At 40.2% G+C, this 23737-nt stretch overlaps 2 protein-coding genes across 2 annotated transcripts; both read right to left on the reverse strand.

Annotated features, from left to right (window-relative positions):
• Positions 1-12957: 12957 nt before the first annotated feature.
• On the reverse strand, positions 12958-14025 carry SERLADRAFT_432408 (uncharacterized protein; the record flags this gene model as incomplete). Its single annotated transcript, XM_007312597.1, has 4 exons — positions 12958-13136; positions 13173-13575; positions 13651-13695; positions 13765-14025. 4 exons carry the CDS (start codon positions 14023-14025, stop codon positions 12958-12960), a joined length of 888 nt encoding a protein of 295 aa, XP_007312659.1.
• Positions 14026-22405: 8380 nt separating this feature from the next.
• On the reverse strand, positions 22406-22859 carry SERLADRAFT_404795 (uncharacterized protein; the record flags this gene model as incomplete). Its single annotated transcript, XM_007312598.1, has 2 exons — positions 22406-22750; positions 22803-22859. 2 exons carry the CDS (start codon positions 22857-22859, stop codon positions 22406-22408), a joined length of 402 nt encoding a protein of 133 aa, XP_007312660.1.
• Positions 22860-23737: the final 878 nt, after the last annotated feature.

Here is a 23737-nt window from a genome sequence, read left to right on the forward strand (position 1 = left end):
TCCTTGTATAAACTCTCAAAATGAGAGATGAAGATGGTTACCCTTGTCTCCCTGATGGCAAATCCCAACTAGTAAAAAAAATGTTATTTCATTGATAATATACTACACAAAAATAACATTTAACTTACAGTTGTCTTGGTTATATTGTTACGATACACAATTTTTGGACCTTTAATTTTCATACTCCTCTTTAACTTTATACTGTAGTTTTCACACCCTGTGCCATGTGGGACTTTCCTTTTTGTTCAAACTCCTCTTTCTCGCGCTGCGCTGCCTTTATTTTTATTTTAGCTACAAGTCTCTCACGCAGTGGAGCTGGTCACACGGGCTGCACCCTCTGACATCATCAGCCACTGCTTTATCAAACTGTATAGTACATGTACAAACAACCTGTAGTAGTATATATACCTCAATAGATCCAGGAGACTCCTCAGCAAGTCCTCCTGTTGTATCCTCACAACTAACTTGTTGAAGCCTAAAGGGTAACCACTCCCTCATCATTATCTCTATAGCTTGTCTGAGTTGTTGTGCGCCAGAGTAACAAACTCTTGGTTGTTACATATATTGTAACCTTAAGTATAGAGCTCTTTTGGGGGGCTGCTATCCAAAGGGGTGTATTATGTAAAACTATTCAGGACTAAAGTATAAACCAGAAGCACACTGTAGAAGTCCATGTATATAAAATAACTTGCCTCGTGTATATTCTGTGAGGCCTAGTCTGGAGCCACATCAAGGAGTGTTTTACGCCCATGAAAGCCTTGATTCATCCCACCACCACCATCTTCAGGATGATTTTGCATATTGAAACAAGTGATGGGATTTGAGAAATCCTATATAGATGAGATGTACTAAAATATTTGTATTTTTATGCAAGTACTCACTTTTCGTAAGGACTATTTACTTTTTCTTTACTTCTTCACTCTATGTTTTGGTTCTCGAACACTTTCCCTGTTACACCTTTGGCCTTAGGGCTAGAAGTATCATTTGCTATCCTTCTTCTTCTTGCCCTGTTGGGCTTTTTTAATCATTATTACCACTTCCTATTGCAGATCAGAGAATGGACAGTATTTCCTGCCATCCAGCACAATGAGTAAAGGCTAACAGCTAAGATCTCGCTAACTAGCTCCAAGCCCCATCAGTGCCTGGAAATATTAATAGAGGCCTTAATCAGGGATTGTACCTCATCATGAGGATACAGTTCCTGAACACACCTGACAAACCTATTTTAGCACATTCTCTCACCAGCTTATTAATCCTCAAAGTTGTATAATAGTTATACCTTTTCTTATTGGTTAATTAGATCCTCAAACCACCAATGTATGATTCATTAGCTTTTTATTATTTGAATTATCCATTTTACTCCTCAGTAAAAACCTTTGAGTTCACTCTTTGTCCTTGACTTGCTATAATCCTAGCATCTATCAACTTCAAAACTCATTGTACCCCTTACTTTCTGCAAGTGCAGTTGAAGATAGGTTTTGTTTTTGTTATAGTTTGATGTTACCTCACACTTTTCTAATGGTGCTTGTAACATTGTAAATGTAGAATACCCAGATAACTTTACCACCTTCTTTGTGATTACCAGTGACCTCAGAAATTTCCTTTTGGCATTTCTTTAGAGCTACAAGAGATAAAACTTTGTTTGTCCTTATTTCAATTGCCCACTTCAAAGCTGCCAACTTCTGTGATTCAGACAATCACTATCTAGGAGAGCTGAATACTAAATCTGTTACATTTGCAATCATGTCAGAGGTGGTAAATTGATTAATAAAAATGACAATACCTACATAGATGGCCAAGGATAAGTTGGAGATTTGGATAAAGCTTTATGCTGTACTTGACAAGTTGTAGGAATAGGGAAATAGTCAGCTAAATTAAGGATAAACTATATAATGTGAGTCATTTGAAAAAAGGGTATCCATCTGATTTATCCTTGTTGATATACTATCCCCCTACATTAAAGTTGTTGAGCTTTTTATTGGTTAAACACGTCCATATTGGTCCCTCTACTTCCCAATGTTTCATTATCATGCTCATATGGTGAGAGGTTGACCAAAGGAACAGGTATGTCACCAATCATCCAACGCACCCATTGGAGTATTGTTAGATGACTGAACTGATACAAGTCTGTGTTCATCTATTTCTGAATTAATGCCAGATGGTCCTGTAGCTTAGAATTGACCAAAAGCTTAGTGTTCATCCTTTGACCCAAAGGTCTCTGCCTAAAGAAGTACATTGAATGAATCCGAGTTAAAACTATTGGGAGTAGGTGTTGGATTTCCATCAGACCTTTGCCTATTATGGTAACTTTTCACACTGTCCTGGTGTTTTGTGGCTGTTCATGTTGACATATATGACTCTTTTTCATCAATTTGAGACCAGAGGCATAAAGGCATACAAAACAGTGAACATATTTTGTGTCGTGCAAGTGCTAATAAATTGCTATAGGTCGTTTGGTTTGGGTTTAGCTGACATCCATCAATTATGAGAACTTGCTTGTAGAATAGGACTTTTTTGACCATGCTGCTGTGACTTTGGGCGTAAAGGGTAAGAAATTGAGTTATGACACATCTTTGGATTTATGCTCTTTTATCCCTTAGACTTTGTGTAAAATTTGTTATCCCATATATTGCTGTGCCATATGGCTATAAGTGCTGCTTGTCTGGGTGAAGTGCAGGCCTCAGTACTGGATGCTGCGAAGGAAGAAGAGCATCACTCCGAAGCTGCACCACAGCACTTGCAACTCAACTCATCCCCCACCATGTCGTTGATAACCTCATTTATTTACACTAACCTGCCTTACTCTTTAAAGCACAATAATTATCCTTGTTGCTATTCTGTAAATTGGAAGGTATCCATTGTAGAAGATTTACCCCCTACTCTGGCAGCTAAGAACATTGTGAAGTTTTGTTTTGATTTCTCACACCCTTACTTATCAATGACATTCTGTAGCCAATCTCCACAGAGCCCTCACCCCATGAAATAGTTGTGATAGACACTGGGTACTCTAACACAGTAAGTATAACCGGACTTTGTCACACCCACAATTAATGAAAAAGCTTGGAAATAGTTAACATAATTGATTATATTTTGGACCTACAAGATTTTGTGAGTGATGTATTTTGGTTGACATATTTCCATGGATACTATGTTTTGTGTGGAAAAATAGAAATATGTTAACAAAAATACATTATTCTCACAAAATCTTGTAGGTCCAAAATACTATCAAATTTTTAACTACTTTCAGGCTTGTTCATCACTTTTGGGTGTGACAAAAGTCAGCTATGCTTGCTGTGTAAGGATTCAAGACTAGTGAATAGATTTTAACATACTTTATTCACTTATATCTAACCATTTTTAGAGCTCTCCTTTTGAGCATGACAAATATTCTCCCAGAAATTTTGAGAGTGAAGATATGTCAGCTAAAAATGGTATTATAGTGAGCATTCATGCTTGCATGAAGTGCTATTGTACTAACTTTTTGGTCTCTAGGTTGAAGCTAGCCCAAATGCTTCCCTTGCACCTATTATTGCTAAACAGCCACCACCTCCCAGCATTTTTATATCCTTCTTGCCCCTTTCTCTCTCCTTTGATTTTACTGAATTTAGTTTTTGGGTGAAATTAATACCACATATTTAATTTTGGCTGATTAAATTTGGTTTGAAACCAAGTTGTTTTTTCTGGAATTGGGGCTTAGAGGTATTTTGGATTTTGTTTATGTCTGCATATCCTACATTCACACAAGGTGATTGGCCTGCCTGGGACAGCTAGGCCCTTTTTGAAGGCCACTTCATTTTAGAGTGAATAGCTGGTATAGGTCAATGTAATGCAAAGAAATCTATCAAAGAGGATCCTACCTTCGCACAATGGGAAAATAATGGATACAATGCTGCTGATGACAACAACTTTTTTGATGATTTTGATGAGGACATTGACTGCAGTCATTTTACACCCAATTCCACTTGGAGCAGGCATGGTGTAACCCACTTATGGATCAAATTCCAGCCATTAGACTCTACTATGTTTTCCTATCCACTTATCACTTACATTAACCAGTTTATTAGAGATTAAGGAATGTTGATTATTGTACTTTCTATTTTTTGAAAATCTCTACTGCAGTTGGAATGTAGCATCAGAGTTATGCTCTTTATAAATGTTGCAGTTTTTCCTTCAAGTCTAACTTTCAAAGACTTGGATGTTAACTTAGACTTTTGTTGGAATGCAACTATCAATATGTATATAGTGTATATATATAGTGGTTGTGACAACAGCATTTTTGGCATCTATTTTTACTTTTATTTTACTTTAATTTTTTCGAACTTTTACTGTTAGAAGTTACATCATCTGACTGATGTCTAGACCCATCATGTAACCAGTCACATGATATGACATCATACCTTTACTTACTCAGCAATAACATCATAATAGAATGCAATGGAACACTACAGAATATTTACCTATCTTTATACTAAACTGTACAGTATCATATGTATTAGGGTATACAAACTGCCACAAGAGATGGAGATGACAAAACCGGATAAACCCGGTCTCTGCTAAAGCAGCCATTGTTCTCCTAGGAGCACAATTACACTCCCAGGAGTCATTGTACCTTAGCAAGTAGCACCTCCAAGTATAAGTAGTAGGGGGTTTGGTGTAGGAATACCTCAGTTGTTTCTATAGCCTTTTAGGCAGCGGTTGAGGTATGTTACAGTAGGATTTCATAGAGATTACCTTAAACTGATATCTATTGTAGTTTCACTTAGATTTATTAGGTTATAAGCCCTGGTAGTGTAAAAGCTACACAGAAAAAATTCTTATTTGAAATGGCAACCTCAGAACCATGACCACAACTCACAATACCTCTGCATGGCAAGATTTCACTGAACCCAACAATTTCCAGATATAGAAATTCCGGATCATCCCCAAGCTACGTCGGGAAAAAGTTCTCTGGGTTATTACTGGACAGGAGCTTAAGCCCTCACCAGGAAAGCCCACCTCCTCGGAGGACCCTAAAATTACCTGGATACTTAAGGATGAAAAAGCAAATGGAATCATCCAGGACCACATCTCCAATGCCCTCCTACTGAGGAGTGGAGATCTCACCAGCTGTAAGGAGTTATTTGACAAACTTGTCTCACTCCATTAGATGTCCAACATTACCTTGGCCTTCTATTTATTCCAGCAACTCACTATATTGTCCTGGGATAGAACATCACCTATCCAGGACCACATCCCAAAAATCCAGACTATTGATTCACACCTCTCCAGGAAAAAAAAAGGAGTTGATACCAAACCCATGGCCTTCACTCTTCTCCAATCTCTCCCATGCTTTCCTGAATGGCAAATATTTCAGTCATCGGTAATCAACACAATTGAAAAAAATAAATTTGGCTCCTAGAGGTTCTAAATCAGCACTTAAGTCCATGGAGAAATGGTGTGACTTCCACAAAGTCAAATTGCACAACACCTTGGAGTGTTAAACACTTCAGTCAGCTGGGAAAGGTCATATTGAATTGGAACATGTACATATTTCCAAGCCCCTTGCTAAATGCAAACACTTCCGAGGAGTCATCCAATACCTCCAAGGAGAGATTCAACACCTTCAGGAGTGAGTGGGGCAACCCATGCACAAATGCATCTGCTCCCTGGAGCTCTTGCACAAATTCATCAAAGAGCAGTTATACCTGTTGAAGAGCTAGGGGTACACAGAAGCAGTTACCAGACTTGTCCTGCAGACACCGAGATCATCAAAGGACTTTAGATGAGGAACAGTCTCAAAAGAGCAGCACAACAACTTCATGGAGAAACTTAACACTCCTGAGGTTCCTGAAGAAACATCCAACACAGAAGAGACATTCTTTGCTGTAATAGCAAATATTGGTCCCACTAATACAGACCTTCCAAGGACACTAAAGGAAGCCTTATCACATCCAGATGGAGAATTATGGAAGTTTGCCTTGGAGAAAGAACTCCTAAGTCTCAATACTAATGCAGTATATGACACTGTCCCACTTCTGAAGGGAGTAAAACCTATCACATCAAAACCTGTGTTCTGGATCAAGTTTGATCAAAATGGAAACATAGAGAGGTACAGATGTGAGCTGGCAAGTGTTCTAGACAATGATAATATAAGTTCAACTGCTTGCACAAAGCTATGTATTAATATTATATACTGTCAGAAACATTGCCTCTTTGGAGTAGCAGAGCTGCGGAGTACGGGGACGGCGTGATGGAGTAACAGAGGACGAGGTGAGGAATTGGCTTAGCTTGTGCACTAGGCCCTTCTGCGGACCTTGGTCCCTAACTTGTTGGAAATGGACGGAGGAGAGTAGAGTATGAAAGGGGAGCAGAGTAAAGATCCTTCAGAGAAGGATTGGAAAGACTCAGAAAAGGACTGGTGAAAAGGCGAGGGAATCAAGTTGATATTTGAGCTGCAGGAATGGAGTACAGGAGCTACAACTTATATACTGTCGGAGGAGTAGGAGCTTGTAAGGAGTAACTTGTGATGTAGGTATGGAGTTTCATGCGGACAATTATCTAGCGAAAGGGGAACATATGTGCAAGGAGTGTTTCATGAGGTCTAGACTACAGAGTCCATGAGGAATACTAGGATGTGCAAGGGGAAATGTATGATGGACTAGAAGTCCAGTGCAGGAGTATCAGAGCAGACAACTAGAGTACCATGTGGAAATGGGGCATAGAGTTATGCTGACTGGCAGACCACAAGAAATGTAATCCTGGGTATGCTGATAGTTTGGGAGTTTTGGACTCAGAGAATATCTCCTTCAGAGATGCCGAAGTTCTTTCTTCTGGTACGGATATGACATTTACCTAGACAATAATAATATACTATGTGATTATTAGTAAAATGTAGTGGAACTTATTCTATGGAATGTTTTTACTCACAGTTCCACTGCTTACACAAAACTAAGGCCGTTGAACATTGTTCTGACATTTTTACCTGAGTTACTGTGTAGCTTAGTAATCAACAAAGTCCATGGTACAGATTGCATCCTCTAACAACAAACTCTGGATTGTTGCATGGGGATTTACTCGAAGGGAGGGGATTGATTACCAGGAGGCTTTTGCTCTGGTTGAAAACTTAGAGTCAATCTGAATTATTCTAGCCCTGGCAGCAAAGTATGACCTAGAACTTGATCAAATGGATGTATCCACAGCTTATCTCAATGGAGAACTAGAAGAAGAACTGTACATGCTTCCTCCAGGGGGTGTTTCTATCTAACCTAAATACTGCTGGAGGTTGAAGAGATCTATCTATGGATTAAAACAAGCTGGTCATACATGGAAGCAAACCTTTGATTGCAAGCTCCAGGAGCTTGGTTTTGCAAGACTAAATGCAAACACATGTTTCTATGTATTCCAAGACAACAAACAAATATGCTTTGTTGTTGTCTATGTAGATGACCTCCTCCTAAAAGCTTCATCCCAAAAATTTATGGATATCACAAAAGCCAAACTTGAATCCATATTTAAAATGCGGAACCTTGGGGAAGCAGAATACATCCTCAGAATAGAAATCCAATGGGATAATTCAAACAAAATAATCTCCCTATTGCAACACCAATACATTGACACAGTCCTGGAGTGTACTGGAATGAAGAACTGCAAACCAGTATGGACACCAATGGCCCATGGATCAAAATGTCTTGCAAATGCTCCAAGAGAAGATATTGTGCAACACAAAATACATATTGAATGGTGTCAAATGTCATACCTCTCAATTGTGGGCTCCCTCATTTATGCCATGCTCGGAACCCGTCCAGACATTGCCTATGTTGTTGGAATGCTAAGTAGTGTAACAACCAAGAGTTAGTTACTCTGGCACACACAGGAACACACTATAAAGAGAATGAAGAGGGAGTGGTTACCCCTTAGGATGCAGAGAGTTAGTTGGTATACAACAGGAGGACTCGCTGAGGAGTCTCCTGGATCTATTGGGGTATATATACTACTACAGGGTTATTTGTACATATGTACTATACAGTTGATGGCAACAGTGGCTGATAATGTCATGGGGCCTAGCCCGCATGGCCAGCTCCACTGTGTGAGAGAGTTGTATCTATAATAAGACGAAAGGCAATACAGCGCGAGAAAGAGGAGTTTGGACCAAAGGGGAAGTGCCGCGTGGCACCATGTGTGAAAGCTAAAGTACAAGGTTAAAGCGGAGAATAGAATAAAGGGAAGGTCCAAAAATTGTGTTATCGTAACACTACCCCCCTTCTAAGGCTCAACTTCCAGGCGGGACCAAATACTGGAGGTAGTGGTTGAATTTTCAGGCATAGGTTGAAAAAGAGAATTAAAAAGGTTTGAATGCATGCCTCTAAGCTTCCTAGAAGCCGAGGGATTCTTAGAATAAAACTCGCAAACAGCGTCGCGGGAATTGTCCAGATGGGCTTCTGGTTTCCATGTTCTGTCCTCGTCTCCATAGCCCTTCCATAGGACTAGGAACTCTAATTTTCCATGCTTCAAGCGTGCATCCACTACCTGTTTGACTTCGAATTCTTCTTCACCTTCCTGGGTGACTACAACCGGTCCGGGCCGGTCTACACGCTGTCCCGGCAGCGGCCCTTTGTAGGGTTTTACACGGCTTATATTGACCGTGGGTACTACCCTCATTTGTTTTGGGAGTTCCAGCTCCACTGCGTTGGGTTTGACTTCCTTAATCCGGTAAGGGCCAATCCACTTTTTGGTCTGTTTTTTAGACTGCCGATCCTTTAATTTTAAGTGGTCTGTATCTAACCAGACCAGGTCACCGACCTTGTAGTCAGGGGCCTTAGAGCGTCTACGCTCTGCCCTGTCTTTCATCTGCTCTGCAGTTTTAAATAGCGCCTTGCGAATTTCGTCCAAGACAAACTTCATATCTTTTGCCATGTTCCCAGCAGCCTTGTTCTTGCTTTTGCCAGGTTCTACACCCATTCTGGGGAGGTATGATCTAGTAACCTCGAATGGTGCCTTTCCTGGAGCCGACGACTGTTTGATATTATATGAGAACTGGGCTATCTTTAGCCACTTGGCCCAATCTGTCTGCTTGTCATTAATAAATATTCGGAGGTATTGCTTCAACTCCTGGTTGAGTCTCTCCGTTTGTCCATCGGTCTGCGGATGGAACACTGTTGATAATTTAGGTTTGATGCCCAGCATCCGGCATAATTCTTTCGTAAACTCGCTAGCGAATTGAGGTCCTCTATTGGAGATAACCGTTTCTGGCAACCCATGGATAGACCATACAAAATCTTTAAATAGATCTGCTGTACCAGCAGCGGTAATGGTTTTGTTGGTGGGGATCAACACTACTTCTTTGGAGAAGCGATCCACCACCACCATTACTGAATCATACCCATTCGATTTGGGTAGATCTGTTGTGAAATCAACCAATATATCCTGCCAAGGACCAGCTGGTATCAGATTTGGCATAAGTTTACCGGCCGGCAGTTGATGTGAGTTCTTTGCCATGGCACATCTCAGACAGGATTTTACATACTCCTGTACGTCTTTGACCATGCCAGGCCACCCACATGTAGTTCCTGGAGATCAACTCCATTGTTTGTTGCCACCCAGGGTGCCCAGCCACTGGAGTGTCTTGATGTCTATCTATTTCCTTGATTCTTGCGGACTCAGGCACATAGATTTTGTATTTAAAATGGAAGAGCCCGTCTTTCCATAAATAGTTTTTATTGCCATCAAGGCGCACTTTCTCTTCTGAGGAAATGTCTTTATTGAAGCCTTCCAGAAGATTGGTATCCTGCCCGATTCTAACATTGACAACCCTTAATTGGTCTATCAGGGTGACACCTTTGTTATCATCTTCTATGCCGTTGGCATGATCCTCTCTTCTGGACAAAGTGTCCGCTTTCCCCATCGAAGTTCCAGGTTTATGAGTTAATTTATAAGTAAACCTAGACAAGTATACCACATAGCGGGCCTGTCTCCGGTTCAAGTCTCGGGCTGTCATAACGTACCCTAGATTCTTATGATCAGTCCAAATTTCAAATTGGTGCCTAGCACCTTCTAAGTAGTGCCGCCAGTGCTCTAAAGCTCTCATGATAGCCAGCATCTCCTTATCGTAAATTTGATAGTTGGGCTCTGTAGGCAACAAATTATGCAATAAATAGGCACAAGGCCTCCAAAGATCGTCAGGGCATTTAATTGACAAAACAGCCTCAGTAGCAAAATCAGAAAAGTCGGTTTCTAGCCGGAACTCTTTGTCTAATTCTGGAAATGCTAATATGGGCACCATTGTAAACGCCTGTTTAAGCTTATCAAAAGCTTCTTGTTCTTTGGTGCCCTAGTGCCAAACAATGTCCTTTTTGGTGAGATCGTTCAACGGTCTCGTGATTTTCGCGAAGTTTTCGATGAACCTTCGGTAGAAATTCCCTAAGCCAAGGAAGGCCCTAACTCCCTTGACACGAGTAGGTTCTGGCCAATCTAATATAGCTTGAACTTTCTGAGGGTCCATCCTGATTCTGTTCTGGCCTATTATCATACCAAGGAAGTCTACTTCCTTCACTTTGAAATTATATTTTTTGGGTTTGACAAATAGGTCCTGTTCCTGTAAGCGTCGAATGACTTCTTGCACGATCCTGTCATGCTCAGCCTCATTGTCCGACTTCGTGAATATCAATAAATTGTCAATGTAAATGACGACACAGTTCTCCATATCCGCAAAGATCTCGTTCATCATGCTCTGGAAGGTTGCCGGTGAAATGGTCAACCCGAAGAACATGACAAGGGGCTCAAAGGATCCTCAGTGGCATGTGAACGCGGCCTTCCAAGCATCTGTTTCTTTGATTCGTACATTATTGTACTCCCATCTAAGATCCATCTTTGTCAAGATCTTGGCACCAGCCAATTTGTCTACTAGCTGACTGATCAAAGGCAGCGGATACGCATTTTTAACCGTGTGCTCATTCATGTAATGATAGTTCATAATCATACGCTTTTTACCATCCTTTTTAGGAATGTAACCCTTCCTAAGCTGTTCATACCTCATCTCTTTTTGGAGCAAAGAGTGGTATCATGTGTCATTTTCTTGGTTTGAAGGTTTTGTAATGACCAAGAGTGTCTTACTCTGGCGCACAACTTAGACAAGCAAGAGAGAAGAGAGAATGAGGGATCACCCCTCAGGTTTCAACGGGTTTGTTGTGCTAGACAACAGGAGGACTCGCTGAGTCCTTCCCCATGTATTGCTCCTGTATATATACTACAATACATGAGGTACTGTACAGTTGTAACTAAAGTTTAAAGTCCAATGTTTAGCATGTGACCAGTCACATGGTGAGCCTAGACACTGGTCAGGTGATGCATCACATGACTGGTCATGTGACTATGAAAAGTCAAAAATGTAAAGTAAAGTAAATGGTCACATGACTGGTCATGTGACTTGGAAAAATTAAAAGTAAAAGTAAAAGTAAAGTGTAAGTAGGTGCTGGTATGTCAATTGTAACAGGTGTCCTTCAAATCTATTGCATGGTCCCAAGGCTTAGCCTCTGGGAAGTGCTCTGACTTATGTTTTGAAAAGACTTTCCAGAAGTCATGGTACTCGGGAGGTACCAGCCTTTTAATCTTTTCCTCAGGTTTTACCTTGTCATTGTCATCATCAATCTTTCCTAAAGATCTGAGCTCATAAACGTGACCAGCGTTTATCTTTTCAAGACACTCAGTTTGACGGACTTGACTTGGTTTACCCAAGTTTTTACACTCCTGAGGACAAAGTGACAAAGTGACAACCCCTGTCTGCCAGTTGATCTCGGGATTGTGTTTAAATAACCAGGTCCAGCCTAAGATTAAATTAATCTTCCCTGGTTGGATAGCTTCGGCGGTGACTTGTTCTCTGTGTCCTTGGTACTCAACAACAAAAGAACATTTGTGCATGATACAGCCACCTTAAGCGTACCGTCAATGTTATAGACGGGAATAGATACATCGTAATTTTACAAGTGGGAGTCCAACTGCGCCTGCCCAGACCTGATCTATGAAGATTGAGTAGCGCCTGAATCAAGCAGTGCACTGGTTGGGTATACTATGCCCGGGCAAGGTTTTCCACACCAATGTCTAAGCGGATCTCCTTTTGGAATAAATTTGTGCGCATCAACAGATTTCTGTGGGAAGTGGCTCCAAAGAAGAAGATTCAAAAGAGATATGTTTTTCTACTTTAGTATTTTTGTTACAATTGATGTACCAATACCTACTTATGCTTCACTTTTTGCACTTTTACTTTTATTTTTCATTTTTCCAAGTCACATGACTGGTCATGTGACTATTTACTTTACTTTACATTTTCGACTTTTCCTAGTCACATGACCAAGTCATGTGACGCAACACCTGACCAATGTCTAGACTCATCATGTGACCGGTCACATGCTAAACATTGGACTTTAAACTTGATTTACAACTGTACAGTACCTCATGCATTTTAGTATATATATACAAGAGCAATACATGGGGAAGGACTCAGCGAGTCCTCCTGTTGTCTAGCACAACAAACCCGTTGAAACCTGAGGGGTGATCCCTCATTCTCTCTTCTCTCTTGCTTGTCTGAGTTGTGCGCCAGAGTAACAAACTATTGGTCGATACAATTTTCTATATTTTTATTTTTACCAGAATCAAGCACCCTAGTTTTTGTTTTGCCGGGGCCACAATCCAGAGGAGACGCTGGTACAGCAGTGGTTTTGTAAGTATTTTTAGCACCAACTCTTTTATTATCCTGACCCACTGAATCAGCACTCAAAGCAGCTATTTCGTCAGGAGGGCCCAAGACAAATCCACAATCACAGCTTTGCATACAAGTACATGTTTCTGATAACACATTTAGAAAATTATTTACAATTTGGGGAGCCACCCCCATCTTTCCTTTATTGCTCGTGCAACACCCCGAAGCAGGGGCCACCTTGTTGTGGTTTACTTCATCGTTTATAGGAGCAAAGGCACCCAAGTGACCTAGGCTCCGAACTCTTTTCCCTGAGTCTTCATTTCAGCAACCTGTTGGTTGTATGAGAAGGCTCGGATTTTGTCGTATGAACAACCGGCCAGAGTATTGAGCCAATTGTCCAGTTTTTCTGTTTCTAATTGGCGCACCTGGCGCCCTTGGTTATTTTCTTGTTGGGTGGCCTGCACCCCTTTTCTACAGTCTCAGGACATGTGTCCATCTTGACCGCAATTGTAGCAGCTGCCCTTGAATCTGCGCATCTGTCCTCCCTGGACCGCGCCAATATCCATAGGGGCTCCCTGCCCTGGTTGCAGCCCGAACGGCTTGAACCCGTGAGAGTGATTGTGTTTTTGGTTTGATGACCCAGGGCTCCTCTGGGAAAAGTTATTTTTGGTGGTGGACCCGCCACTTTGATGCATAGCGTAGAGCTCCATGGCTCTACCGACTTGTTGTACTTCCTCAGCCGCCAGGGCCAAGTTCCCGTTTCTGGTATCCTGCAGATAGATCTGTTCTGCAATGTGAGGGTTCACATTGCGTTCCAGCAGTCCTACTGCATGTTCATTTCCAAGCCCTCCTTGGATGGAGAGGGCCAGGAACCGGGTAATGTAGTCATCTGTCCTCATGTTTCCCTGTTTGAAGGAACAGATTATTTGGCGAGCTCAGTCACGCTCAGCTTGCAGTTTAAAATATTTTTCAATCTCGACTTTGAGATCTTCCCAGACAGGCCACACTCCCGCGGTGTAGCACTCCTGCATTCTAACTTGGGCGTATCAACATGCCACAGGCCCTTTTAGTCGAGATAGCACTGCCGTTGCTACCTCAAAATCATCGGCAAACGCTTCCCAGTTTGCCTTGATCCAAATCTGGAGCTTGATCCACCATTTGGCGAATCTTGCTCTGTCTCCTTCAAAGGCGCCAGGATCAGCGACGACTTCAACTTTCTTATTGAACTTTTTCTCGACCGAGGGGGTTGCTGCAGGGGGGTTTGCTTGGAGCTCGGCGAGTTGCGTAGTTAACGCCAAGATCTGTGCACACATGTTGTGCAACAGAGCATTGACATCAGGAGTTTGCGATGACATGTTGACTTGTTCTCTTTGGTAATGTAAAAAAGATAACTGGGGGTCCCTGCTTGCTATCTTTTGATCTACCTCTTCCCAGCTGAGTATCGGATCTCAATCTCCGACTACCCACACTATAGTATTTGAAAATGTATATAAAAGGTAAACATAATAAACCCTGGTCCGAATGGTTGTCAGGGGGTGGTCTGCTTGTTAAGCTGTCAACCCTTCTCCAGACTGGCGGAGGCAAGTGCCCGGCCTGGCCAGAGGAAAGAGAAAGAGAAAGATTTGTATATAAATTCTGATCAACAGTGGTTCCACACCAACTGCTGAGCCAAGTACTCCCCTTAACACTGGGGGCCATGTATCAAAATTATTGTCTCTTCTCCCAAAGCACTACAAGGCCGTCACTAGGAGCGCACCTATCTGCTATGCGGGATATTCCCAAACAATAATATTATCCCCTTAACCCTGGGGTTGGGGTTTGCACAATGTACGAGAGAGTAGAAAGAGTGAGTCCTAATGTAACAACCAAGAGTTTGTTACTCTGGCCCACAACTCAGACAAGCTATAGAGATGATGATGAGGGAGTGGTTACCCTTTAGGCTTCAACAAGTTAGTTGTGAGGATACAACAGGAGGACTTGCTGAGGAGTATATATACTACTACAGGTTTGTTTGTACATATGTACTATACAGTTGATGAAGGCAGTGGCTGATGATGTTATGGGCACAGCCTGTGTGACCAGCTCCACTGCGTGAGATACTTGTAGCTAAAAATAAGAAGAAAGGCAGTGCAGCGCGAGAAAGAGGAGTTTGAACAAAAAGGAAAGTGCCGCATGGCACAGGGTGTGAAAACTACAGTATAAAGTTAAAGAGGAGAATGAAAATTAAAGGTCCAAAAATTGTGTATTGTAACAAGCTTGTTTACCCTTACTGCATATGCCGCTCAGACATTGCAATACTGTGGTGTTAAGTAACGCCAACACACACATTTTTGCAGATAAGCACATCAGCCCCACTATTTGAAGGCAGCTAACATTGGCACTGTCTCAATTTCTAGCTAGTCAAGTAGTTCAAGTGCATTTGAAATTTCTGGTTTTCAAGAAAACAGAGAGACCATAATGGGAATATCATAGCAGAAGAAGATGTCAATCTCATCAAACACCTGTTTTGCAGCACATCAGTTGGAGAGGAAAGACTTTATATGGGTAACATATACTATTTAAATGAAGTCCATTCATGACCAAGTTGGATTGATTCTCAGATGTAGATAGCTGACAATTGAGTGGCTTTGGTAGTAATGGACACAAGTAGATACTGTCAAATATAATCTACACTACTGTCTCTTATTGTACTGATTGTAATGTTGTTGTTATCATATCAAAAAGAAACATAATCTCATCACCCAATTCCAGACACCTGGATATACATGGTAGTCCCAACTTTCTCCACCAATGAGAGTTATAGATGCCAGAAATGTTGGATTTTGAGATGTGGTTAGCCCTAAGCTAATTTTTGCATTTTGCAGATGTTCACTTCATAAAGGCCTGTGACTAAGTGACAAAGTTACCAATTTTCAAGCATATAAAATAACATCTTTGCTACAGTGTACAAATAACTTAGCTATATCCTTTCAGCTTACTACAGATGTTTTTATAAATCACAATGCTACTATACAAGCCTATTTGGACTATAGTGGACTATATAATACTATTATGCTTTAATAGATGTTGAGGTTTCTCTGACAACTATGGTGGATATAACAGCTATATATGCAATTATAGTACTATAAATCCTATATAGCCTTTTCCCCTTAATGCACAGGCTCACATCAAGTTTTACTTCAAAACAATCTGATTTCAGCCATGATTGTTAACACCAAAGTATATGGGTCATTGTGTGTCCCCTTACATGGACAAGCAAGTAATGTATCCTTTAAGTCCTTCAGCATCCCCTTCTATGCATGGTTCTCCCATCTTTCAAAAAACATGTTAACCACACAACAGCCCTCTTTCACCGGCCCTCCCCGGCTCTTTATTGAACCACCTACCCCACAACCCTTCAGGCCCCCAGTTTATCCACCATTCAATGACCACACAATATAATGTGGAGATATCAGTAGCTTTTATTGGACCCTCGGGAGGGTGCTGCTATTGCAATCAAAGTCTTAACTTAAGTATGGCAGGTTTGATGCTGATGCTGGTGGCAAAGTTGAAGTAGGGATTTTCTCTGCTTCCTTTCTATAGTCTAGTGAGCATGCACCAGCCTTCCAGTGAGATGAAATAATGTGCTTTGCACAGTTTTTGGAGCAATGTACGTCTGTCACAGGCTGTAAACCTTTGCAGTGAAACCTCAGTCCTTGGAGTCTCCTACATAGGAAAATGAAGGTGATTTTTCTTTTGTTGCACCTTGTAAAATCTAATGAATAGTAAAACTCCAATCAGCATAGTACAATAGGCTTTACAAAAAGAGAATTTGAAGACTTACTGAGGTTTTGGATAATCACTATTCTGTAGCTTTGTGTTGCTAATTAGTTCTTTTTGCAGAAACCATAGGTTTGAGACTGGCTATGGTGATGCTACGGAAGGACAAAATGGTGTGTATATACTTTGAGGAAGTGATTTTCAAGTTTCAAATCATAAATCACAATTTTGCATGATTTGTAACATAAAACACTTGATAGCATAGCAGACATATTCTGCCCTAAAATAATTATGAACACAGTGGCTGGTTTGCACATTTCAATAGGCAATTCAATATCACAGTTTCATGTACCTACATTCATGTAGTAAGTGATTTTTCTTGTCCTGTAATTGACATTCTTGATTGATTCTGTCTGATCTTGAAGCAAACCGTGTTGAGTCATTTCTGTCCTTTAAAATTTGTATTTCAAGGTGCTTTTGCTGCACCTTGAGCATGTACACATGCTTTGTCCTGGGAGTACATGTGTTGACAGGACCATCAAGTTGCACTGGTGTGCATAGATGAGAAGAAAAAAATATGCTGTCAATTTTGGAAGGGCAGATTTGATGTCAGATAAACTTATTGTGAACTTGGAATATTTTTAAAACATCAGTATGGTTGACAGCAGGTGTCAGTATAATATCAAAGCTGGGGGACACTAATATGTTATTTAATTTCTTCTCCTCTTTTTCACTAGCACAAGCATTTCACCATCTTCTTGTGACCTGCCGCTTTGACATTTATTAGAAAAGTCTGCATTTTAACCATAAACAAATTTGGATTAAATATTAATACAGGAGATGAAGGCTCACACATGGGTTTGTGAGAAAATGAGGTGACAGCTGTTGAGCTAGTTAATAGTATTAAATATAAGAATAGTCAAGTATAATATGTTGTACCCATCTGTTAATGGACTTATTTTCTTTCACCATAATCTTGGGCCTTGAAAAGTCTTATGATATTACATAAGCTAAACACATTGTGAAGTCACATAACTGGTCACATGATATGATATCATATAGAATACAATGGAATATTACAAATATTGATTTTATCTATGCAATACCTACTTGTAACAATATATATAACCTAAAATAGATTGGAGAATTCTCAGCAAGTCCTCCTGTTGAATACCATCAACTAACTTGTTCCTAACACTTAAGTCTACCAACTCCCTTATTCCTCATCACATCTTCATTGAGTTTTTTGTGTGTGCACCAGAGCATACAAACTTTGGGGTATTGTCACACTAAAAACTTACTCTCATTACTCTCCTGCACACTGTGCAAAGCCAGACCACAGGCTTTAAGTGGAATTATTATCCACGCAGATATCAGTATTAAAGGATGTTTTAAAAAGATTATTGTCCATACACCAGTTGTTGGGCTTAGTGCCAGATGGTCATGACTTAAAGTGCTCCTGCAGAGTCAGGTGAGCTCCTACTCAAGGGAACTAGAAAATTGAACCAGTTCACACAGACCCTAGTGTTAAGGAGTATAGCTAGCAGCATTGGTCAGTGTGGAACCACTAGTGTTTACACATTGTAGATAAAATATTCTCCTTTTCTTTACTCTGACTAGGCCAGGCACTTGCCTCCTCCAGTCTGGAAAAGGGTTGACAGCTTAACAAGTGGACCACCCCCTAACAACTGTTTGGATTAGGGTTTTGCTACTATAGTTCTTATATACAGATTTTACTACAATACTTGTGGGTAGTTGGAGATTGAGATCCATCATCCAGCTGGGAAGTGGTAAATCCCCAGAATAGCAAGCAGGGACCCCCAGTTACTTCTTTTTACCTTATAAACTGAACAAGTTGCTATGTTGGCACAAGAAACCACAGACCCCACTGCTACATTAGGAAAACCCAAGATAGCTATTATAGCCCTTATAGATCTATTGTATTACTGACTTACAGCTGTTATAACTCAAAATCAACTCTTATAGCTCATATAGTCATACTACTATTACTGTAGGTTTTCACCAACCTGTAGAGGCAAAGTGAAGCTATTATAGCCCATTAGCCCATATAGTAACCTACCTTTTATATGAATAGCATTATGGTTTTTCCTGATGTGCTCTCCTTCACTGTATAAGGCAGCAAATTGGACAGTTAATGGTTTTACTCAAAGGGCTTCAGGCTAACCCCCTTAAAGCAGTTGAGTGAAAATTTAACAAATGAGTAAAAATCATTGCTAACCCTGGTTTTTTTTGAAGGAGACAGGGCTAGAATTGCTGAATGGTGGTAAAACTCCAGATAGATATAGATAAAGGCAAATTGGAACACCTTTGAAGACAATTTTGAAGTCACAATGCTTGGACTGGTTGTAGTTACCCAGGAGGGTGAAGAGAAATTCAAAGTTGAACAAGTGGTCAGGTGGTGGGTGCACACTTGAAGTGTGGAAAAATAGAGTTCCTGGTCCTCTGGAGGGCTATGGAGATAAGGACAGAATGTGGGAACCAGAAGCCTATCTGAACAATTTCCACAATGCTGTTCACAAATTTTATTCTAAGAATCCCTTCGGCTCCTAGGAGGCTTAGAAGCATGGATTCGAATCTTTTTGATTCTCTTTTTCAACCAATGCCCAAAAATTCAACTACTACCTCCGGTACTTGGTCAAGCCTGGAAGTCGAGCCTTAGAAAAGGGGTAGTGTTACAATACATAATTTTTGGACTTACAATTTTCTTTCTCTGCTTTAAACTTTCATTGTCATTTTTGAACACTTGTGCCATGCGGTCCTTCCCTTTGATTTTCAAACTCCACTTATATCTTTACTTTCTTACACTGCACTACTTTCTATTATTTTTAGATACAACTCTTTCATGTGGTGGAGCTGATTATAAGGGCTGCACCCTATAATATTATCAGCCACCACCCTTGGCAACTGTATAGTACATATGTACAAACACTCTGTATTACTATATAAACCCCAATAAATCAAGAAGACCCCTCAGCAAGTCCTCCTGTTATTTACCCTTAACAAATTTGGTCCTACCCCAAGGGAGATTATCCTCTTCTTCACTCACCCTTCTTTGCTTGTCTTCACTGTGCACCAGAGTATACAAACTTTGGTTGTTATAATATGTGTCTGAGACACAAGATCAATTTCTGGTACAGTTATGCTTCTCTCTTATGCACTTATTGTGATATTAGTCATCTGTATTCTCTTGCAAGACCATTGCAAGCTTTGAAAATCTCAAAAGTGTTTTTTCAGGACTCTGAGCTATGAGATCATCTAGAAAAGCTTGTGACCAAGTTACTATCTACTATCTGCAGGACGTTTAAATCAGAAATAAGTTGTATTTTATTTCCGCCCACTAAACCGACTTGTAGTTAACTAGGTCCATTACTGGCCATACTTCTATTATCAAGGTTGTTAAATCACTGACACACCATAGAATAGAGGTCAACTCATCTCATTGGACCACACTGTGGGCATTGGCTTATTTAAGCCCCAGTTTATATCCTGAAATCATTCAATTTTAGCTTTTTCTAGCCAATCAGAACCCAGAACTCCCATATTTTCAGGATATAAGCTGGGCTTAAATAAGCCAATGCCTGTAGTGCCAGGTTTGCATGTTTGGTATGGCTATTTTTGTACTTGTGTATCTTAGTTTGACACAGTTTTAGCGTCCATCAGGAGAAACCTGGTTGCCTTTTCTGGCTATCATAGCCGCTATAATGCTCTGGGTAAATAGTAGCTATAGTACACCTAGACAAGTCGCTATTATATAGCTCTATATAGCAGCACTATTTTAAGCTATTTGTTACACCTGCTATAGTAGCACTTTTGTGATATACACAGTTCACTTCTACTATGGCTGCTTTCATAGAGTATAAGAGATGTCATAATTCTGGACTCTTGTTTCAGATCAATCATACTAAATTCACTTTGAATATAGCCAGAGACTACATATAGCAAACTGTCAAGATTTATTTCTAATACTGTTGTATGACATGCATAGAGTAAACTACTGTAATGAAGTGAACCCTCACAAACTAGAAAATCCTCTCAGTTTCCTGTTTGGTCTTGAGATACTCATACTGTTCACTGTGGACAACATTTAATATTATTGTATAAATACACTTTAACAATACTCACAGAATTTCATGAATGATTTGATAAGTTTTCTTTGTAGTTTGTCAAGCCTGGATGTATAGTGCAAACACTTGGTAACTGATTATAAATATAGGTAATAGATATAGTAAATGGATGAATATTTGGCTTGTTAACCTATTCACACCTGTTCCGAAAAAGATAAGGTGGCCAAGCAAACTTTGAAGTAGTTGTAACATATCTTAGTAATAATTAATGCAATAATGTATGCTACTACTACCATCTGATGGTGTAGTGGTGGGATATGTCGGGTATCAATATGGCACTGGTGCCAGTGGCCACGGTGAATAGAGCAAAGCTAATCTCAGTACCTTATAAGATATTTATTGAAAACAAAAACATACCTAGAGCTAACAGCATACTTAATAAGTGTGCTATTAACTCAATTTTGTTACAACTTGAAAGGATAGAGGGATGTGCAAGACTTTGAATCACAATAATGTCTATTGTGATGTGATATGTAACATCATACTAGTGCCACATATGTATCAATAGCTGACTCTGAAAGAAATATGGTACTCAAATCTAATCTAATCCTAAAAAGTGTTTGAAAATGGACAGTGTTACTTTCCAATTTCACACACTCAATTATAGTGTTCAAAGTCAACTGCTGGAAAATTTGCTTTGGTGCCACATATTCAAACACTGCTTAAATATGTCCTTGTGTGTCAAGCAAAACACTTTAAAGCTTCAACTTTGATTGCAATGTCAATAGTGTTCTCTAGTATATGTACAATTGAATATTTTGGATATTTGTGATAGAGTTTTAGAAAAACCATTAGGCTAATTTACATGCATACCAAACCATTGTTTGAATAATAAAAGCATTCTCATTAGCACCAGAGAAATGTCTCATAGAAAATAACAAGTTATTATACCTTCTATAGCTCCCATAACACTTATAGCATCTATCATAGCAATACCTGGTTGTTGAAAGATACAGATAATATTTGGGACATATGTGATAGACTTTTATTACATAAGTAAGCAGGCTAATATATATGCCAAACCATTTGGTGAGTAATAATGGTATTTTCACCACAATCAAAATAAAGTTTTCATAGATAAAAACAAGCCATTATAGCTGCTATTGCTGCTACAGCTACTATAGCAGTTATGATATCCATTATAGAATATTTTTTACTATTTTAGTGATGCTATACCTGTCATAGAAGCCATAGAAACATGTCTGGCTATATAACAAAATGGTTTTTTCCTAATGAGTCACTCTCTCCGCATTTTCCTCCTTGGTGTGACTAACTATGATAAAGTTGGTCCAGATACAATATTCCCACCTTTTCTGATTCCCCTATCTACCAATTCCATCCGCTGACCCAAGGGATTTAAACCCGACCCCTTGTTTGGCCTTGGAGGACTATACTGACACTGGGGTCAATGATAATGGTGGAGACAGAGACAGTTTGCCTCAAGGCCCATTTCTAAAAAGCCTTACCCTCAAGTCTTAGAATTAAATCCTCGAAGCCCTCTCCAAATCACAGCCCTGCCTTGAGGCTCTTTTCTAATGGTCCAAGGTTTACACATCCATGTTTTTGCCCTGTTTTGCACACTCATATTAATACATACATGGCAGATGGCGTAGATACCAGGATTAGTGTAGATATTAGATCAGAGATTATCATTAACATGGAAATATTGCCCTCTTTGGGTTCTCACTGAGGTTTTCAGTTCTTACTCGAGCTCAGTGTCTGGTGTTCATTGTATACTTGTACATATACTTGATCATTGTCTCATACATTGATAGTAGATAAATAAAAAATATTTCCACAATGAAAAAAACGGTGCAAGGGAAGGAGTCCATCAAAGACTACCAGGAGAGCTTGCCTGTGGTTCAGATGAAGAATCATTGCCATCTGATTCTTCATTGGTTGGGTCAATATCATCTTTCTCTGCGGCGTCCAGCCCATGCATGTGTAGGTGATCCTTCAACTCTTCCAAGTCGGTATCAGCAATAGATAGCGACTGCTTGTAGTCACTCTGAGCTTGATTCAGAAAGCTAATTGCTCTTTCTTTCTCCTCAATTTTCCAGGCCGTAGCTAGAATGTTGTGATATATCCTTTCATGGCTAGCATACTTCAATGAAGTGGCCTTTTTGATCGCGCCATCAGACAAGGTTTCAAGACCTCGTCTAAGGAACCTTGCAGCCTGCAAATAAATCATCACATATTTGCACAGCCAATGGCATTTTCTAACATACCTGCTGCATTGCACAAGGGGGCGGTAATGGGTACAAGCAGCACTCCAGTCTCTGCATTGCAATCTCATGCTCAAGCCTAGCATGACTCTTCTTCTTGAGATTTAAACAATGAGTAGAGTTGCATAACTGGATATTGCGGTAACCTTGCTCAGAAGGTGACAAGCTGGTGGGGGGAGGTATATTGGAATCCAAGGTGGATTTCGGAGCTTGAAGAACTTGGGTGTATTTCTTATTGTTTCTTATCAAGTTTTGAAGAACTTCAGCGCATTTCTTATTGTTTCTGCATTTTTTCACCTCCTGATATTGATTCTACAGGTGCTGATTAGTCCAACATGCCAGCTCAACTGCAATGTCCCAATTGTAATAGGGGCTACAACGACTCTGCAGCAATTGTGCAGCATCTGAATGACCAAACTAGTTGCTGGGCTTCCATAGGATGTCCTACAGCTCGTCCCCCCAACCCTTCTCCATCAGCTGTTGATGCCGAGGAGGAAGATAATGATGACTTATCACGTACACAATTTTGCTACCATCCCTCATCTGGGTACAATTTTGGCAGAGGAAAAAATATAATGGAAGAAATGGATTCTGACCAATTTGGTTACAGACACCTTCATAACATTTATTATTGCTTTCAAGATCGTGCAGACTGGGAACTGGTTAACTTTCTCTGTGAGTGCTTGACATAGGCGCAGATTGACCATTTCATGAACCTGGAGTGGGTAAGTGATCCTTGGGAAGTGTGATGGCATTGAGTCAGCTTAAATGATTGTATACCAAGCTCATAACACAAGAAATACTGTCCTGCAAGAATAAAAATCAGCTTATGGATTGGATGAAATGGCTACCTAATGATCCTCAGTGGAAAGTAGACAAAATAGAACTCGAAGGCTACCATTCAAATCCAATTCAACTAATATATCTAATATATCGGG

Source organism: Serpula lacrymans, assembly GCF_000218685.1.
Source record: "Serpula lacrymans var. lacrymans S7.9 unplaced genomic scaffold SERLAscaffold_1, whole genome shotgun sequence".
In the NCBI taxonomy this organism is placed as follows: Eukaryota; Fungi; Basidiomycota; class Agaricomycetes; order Boletales; family Serpulaceae; genus Serpula; species Serpula lacrymans.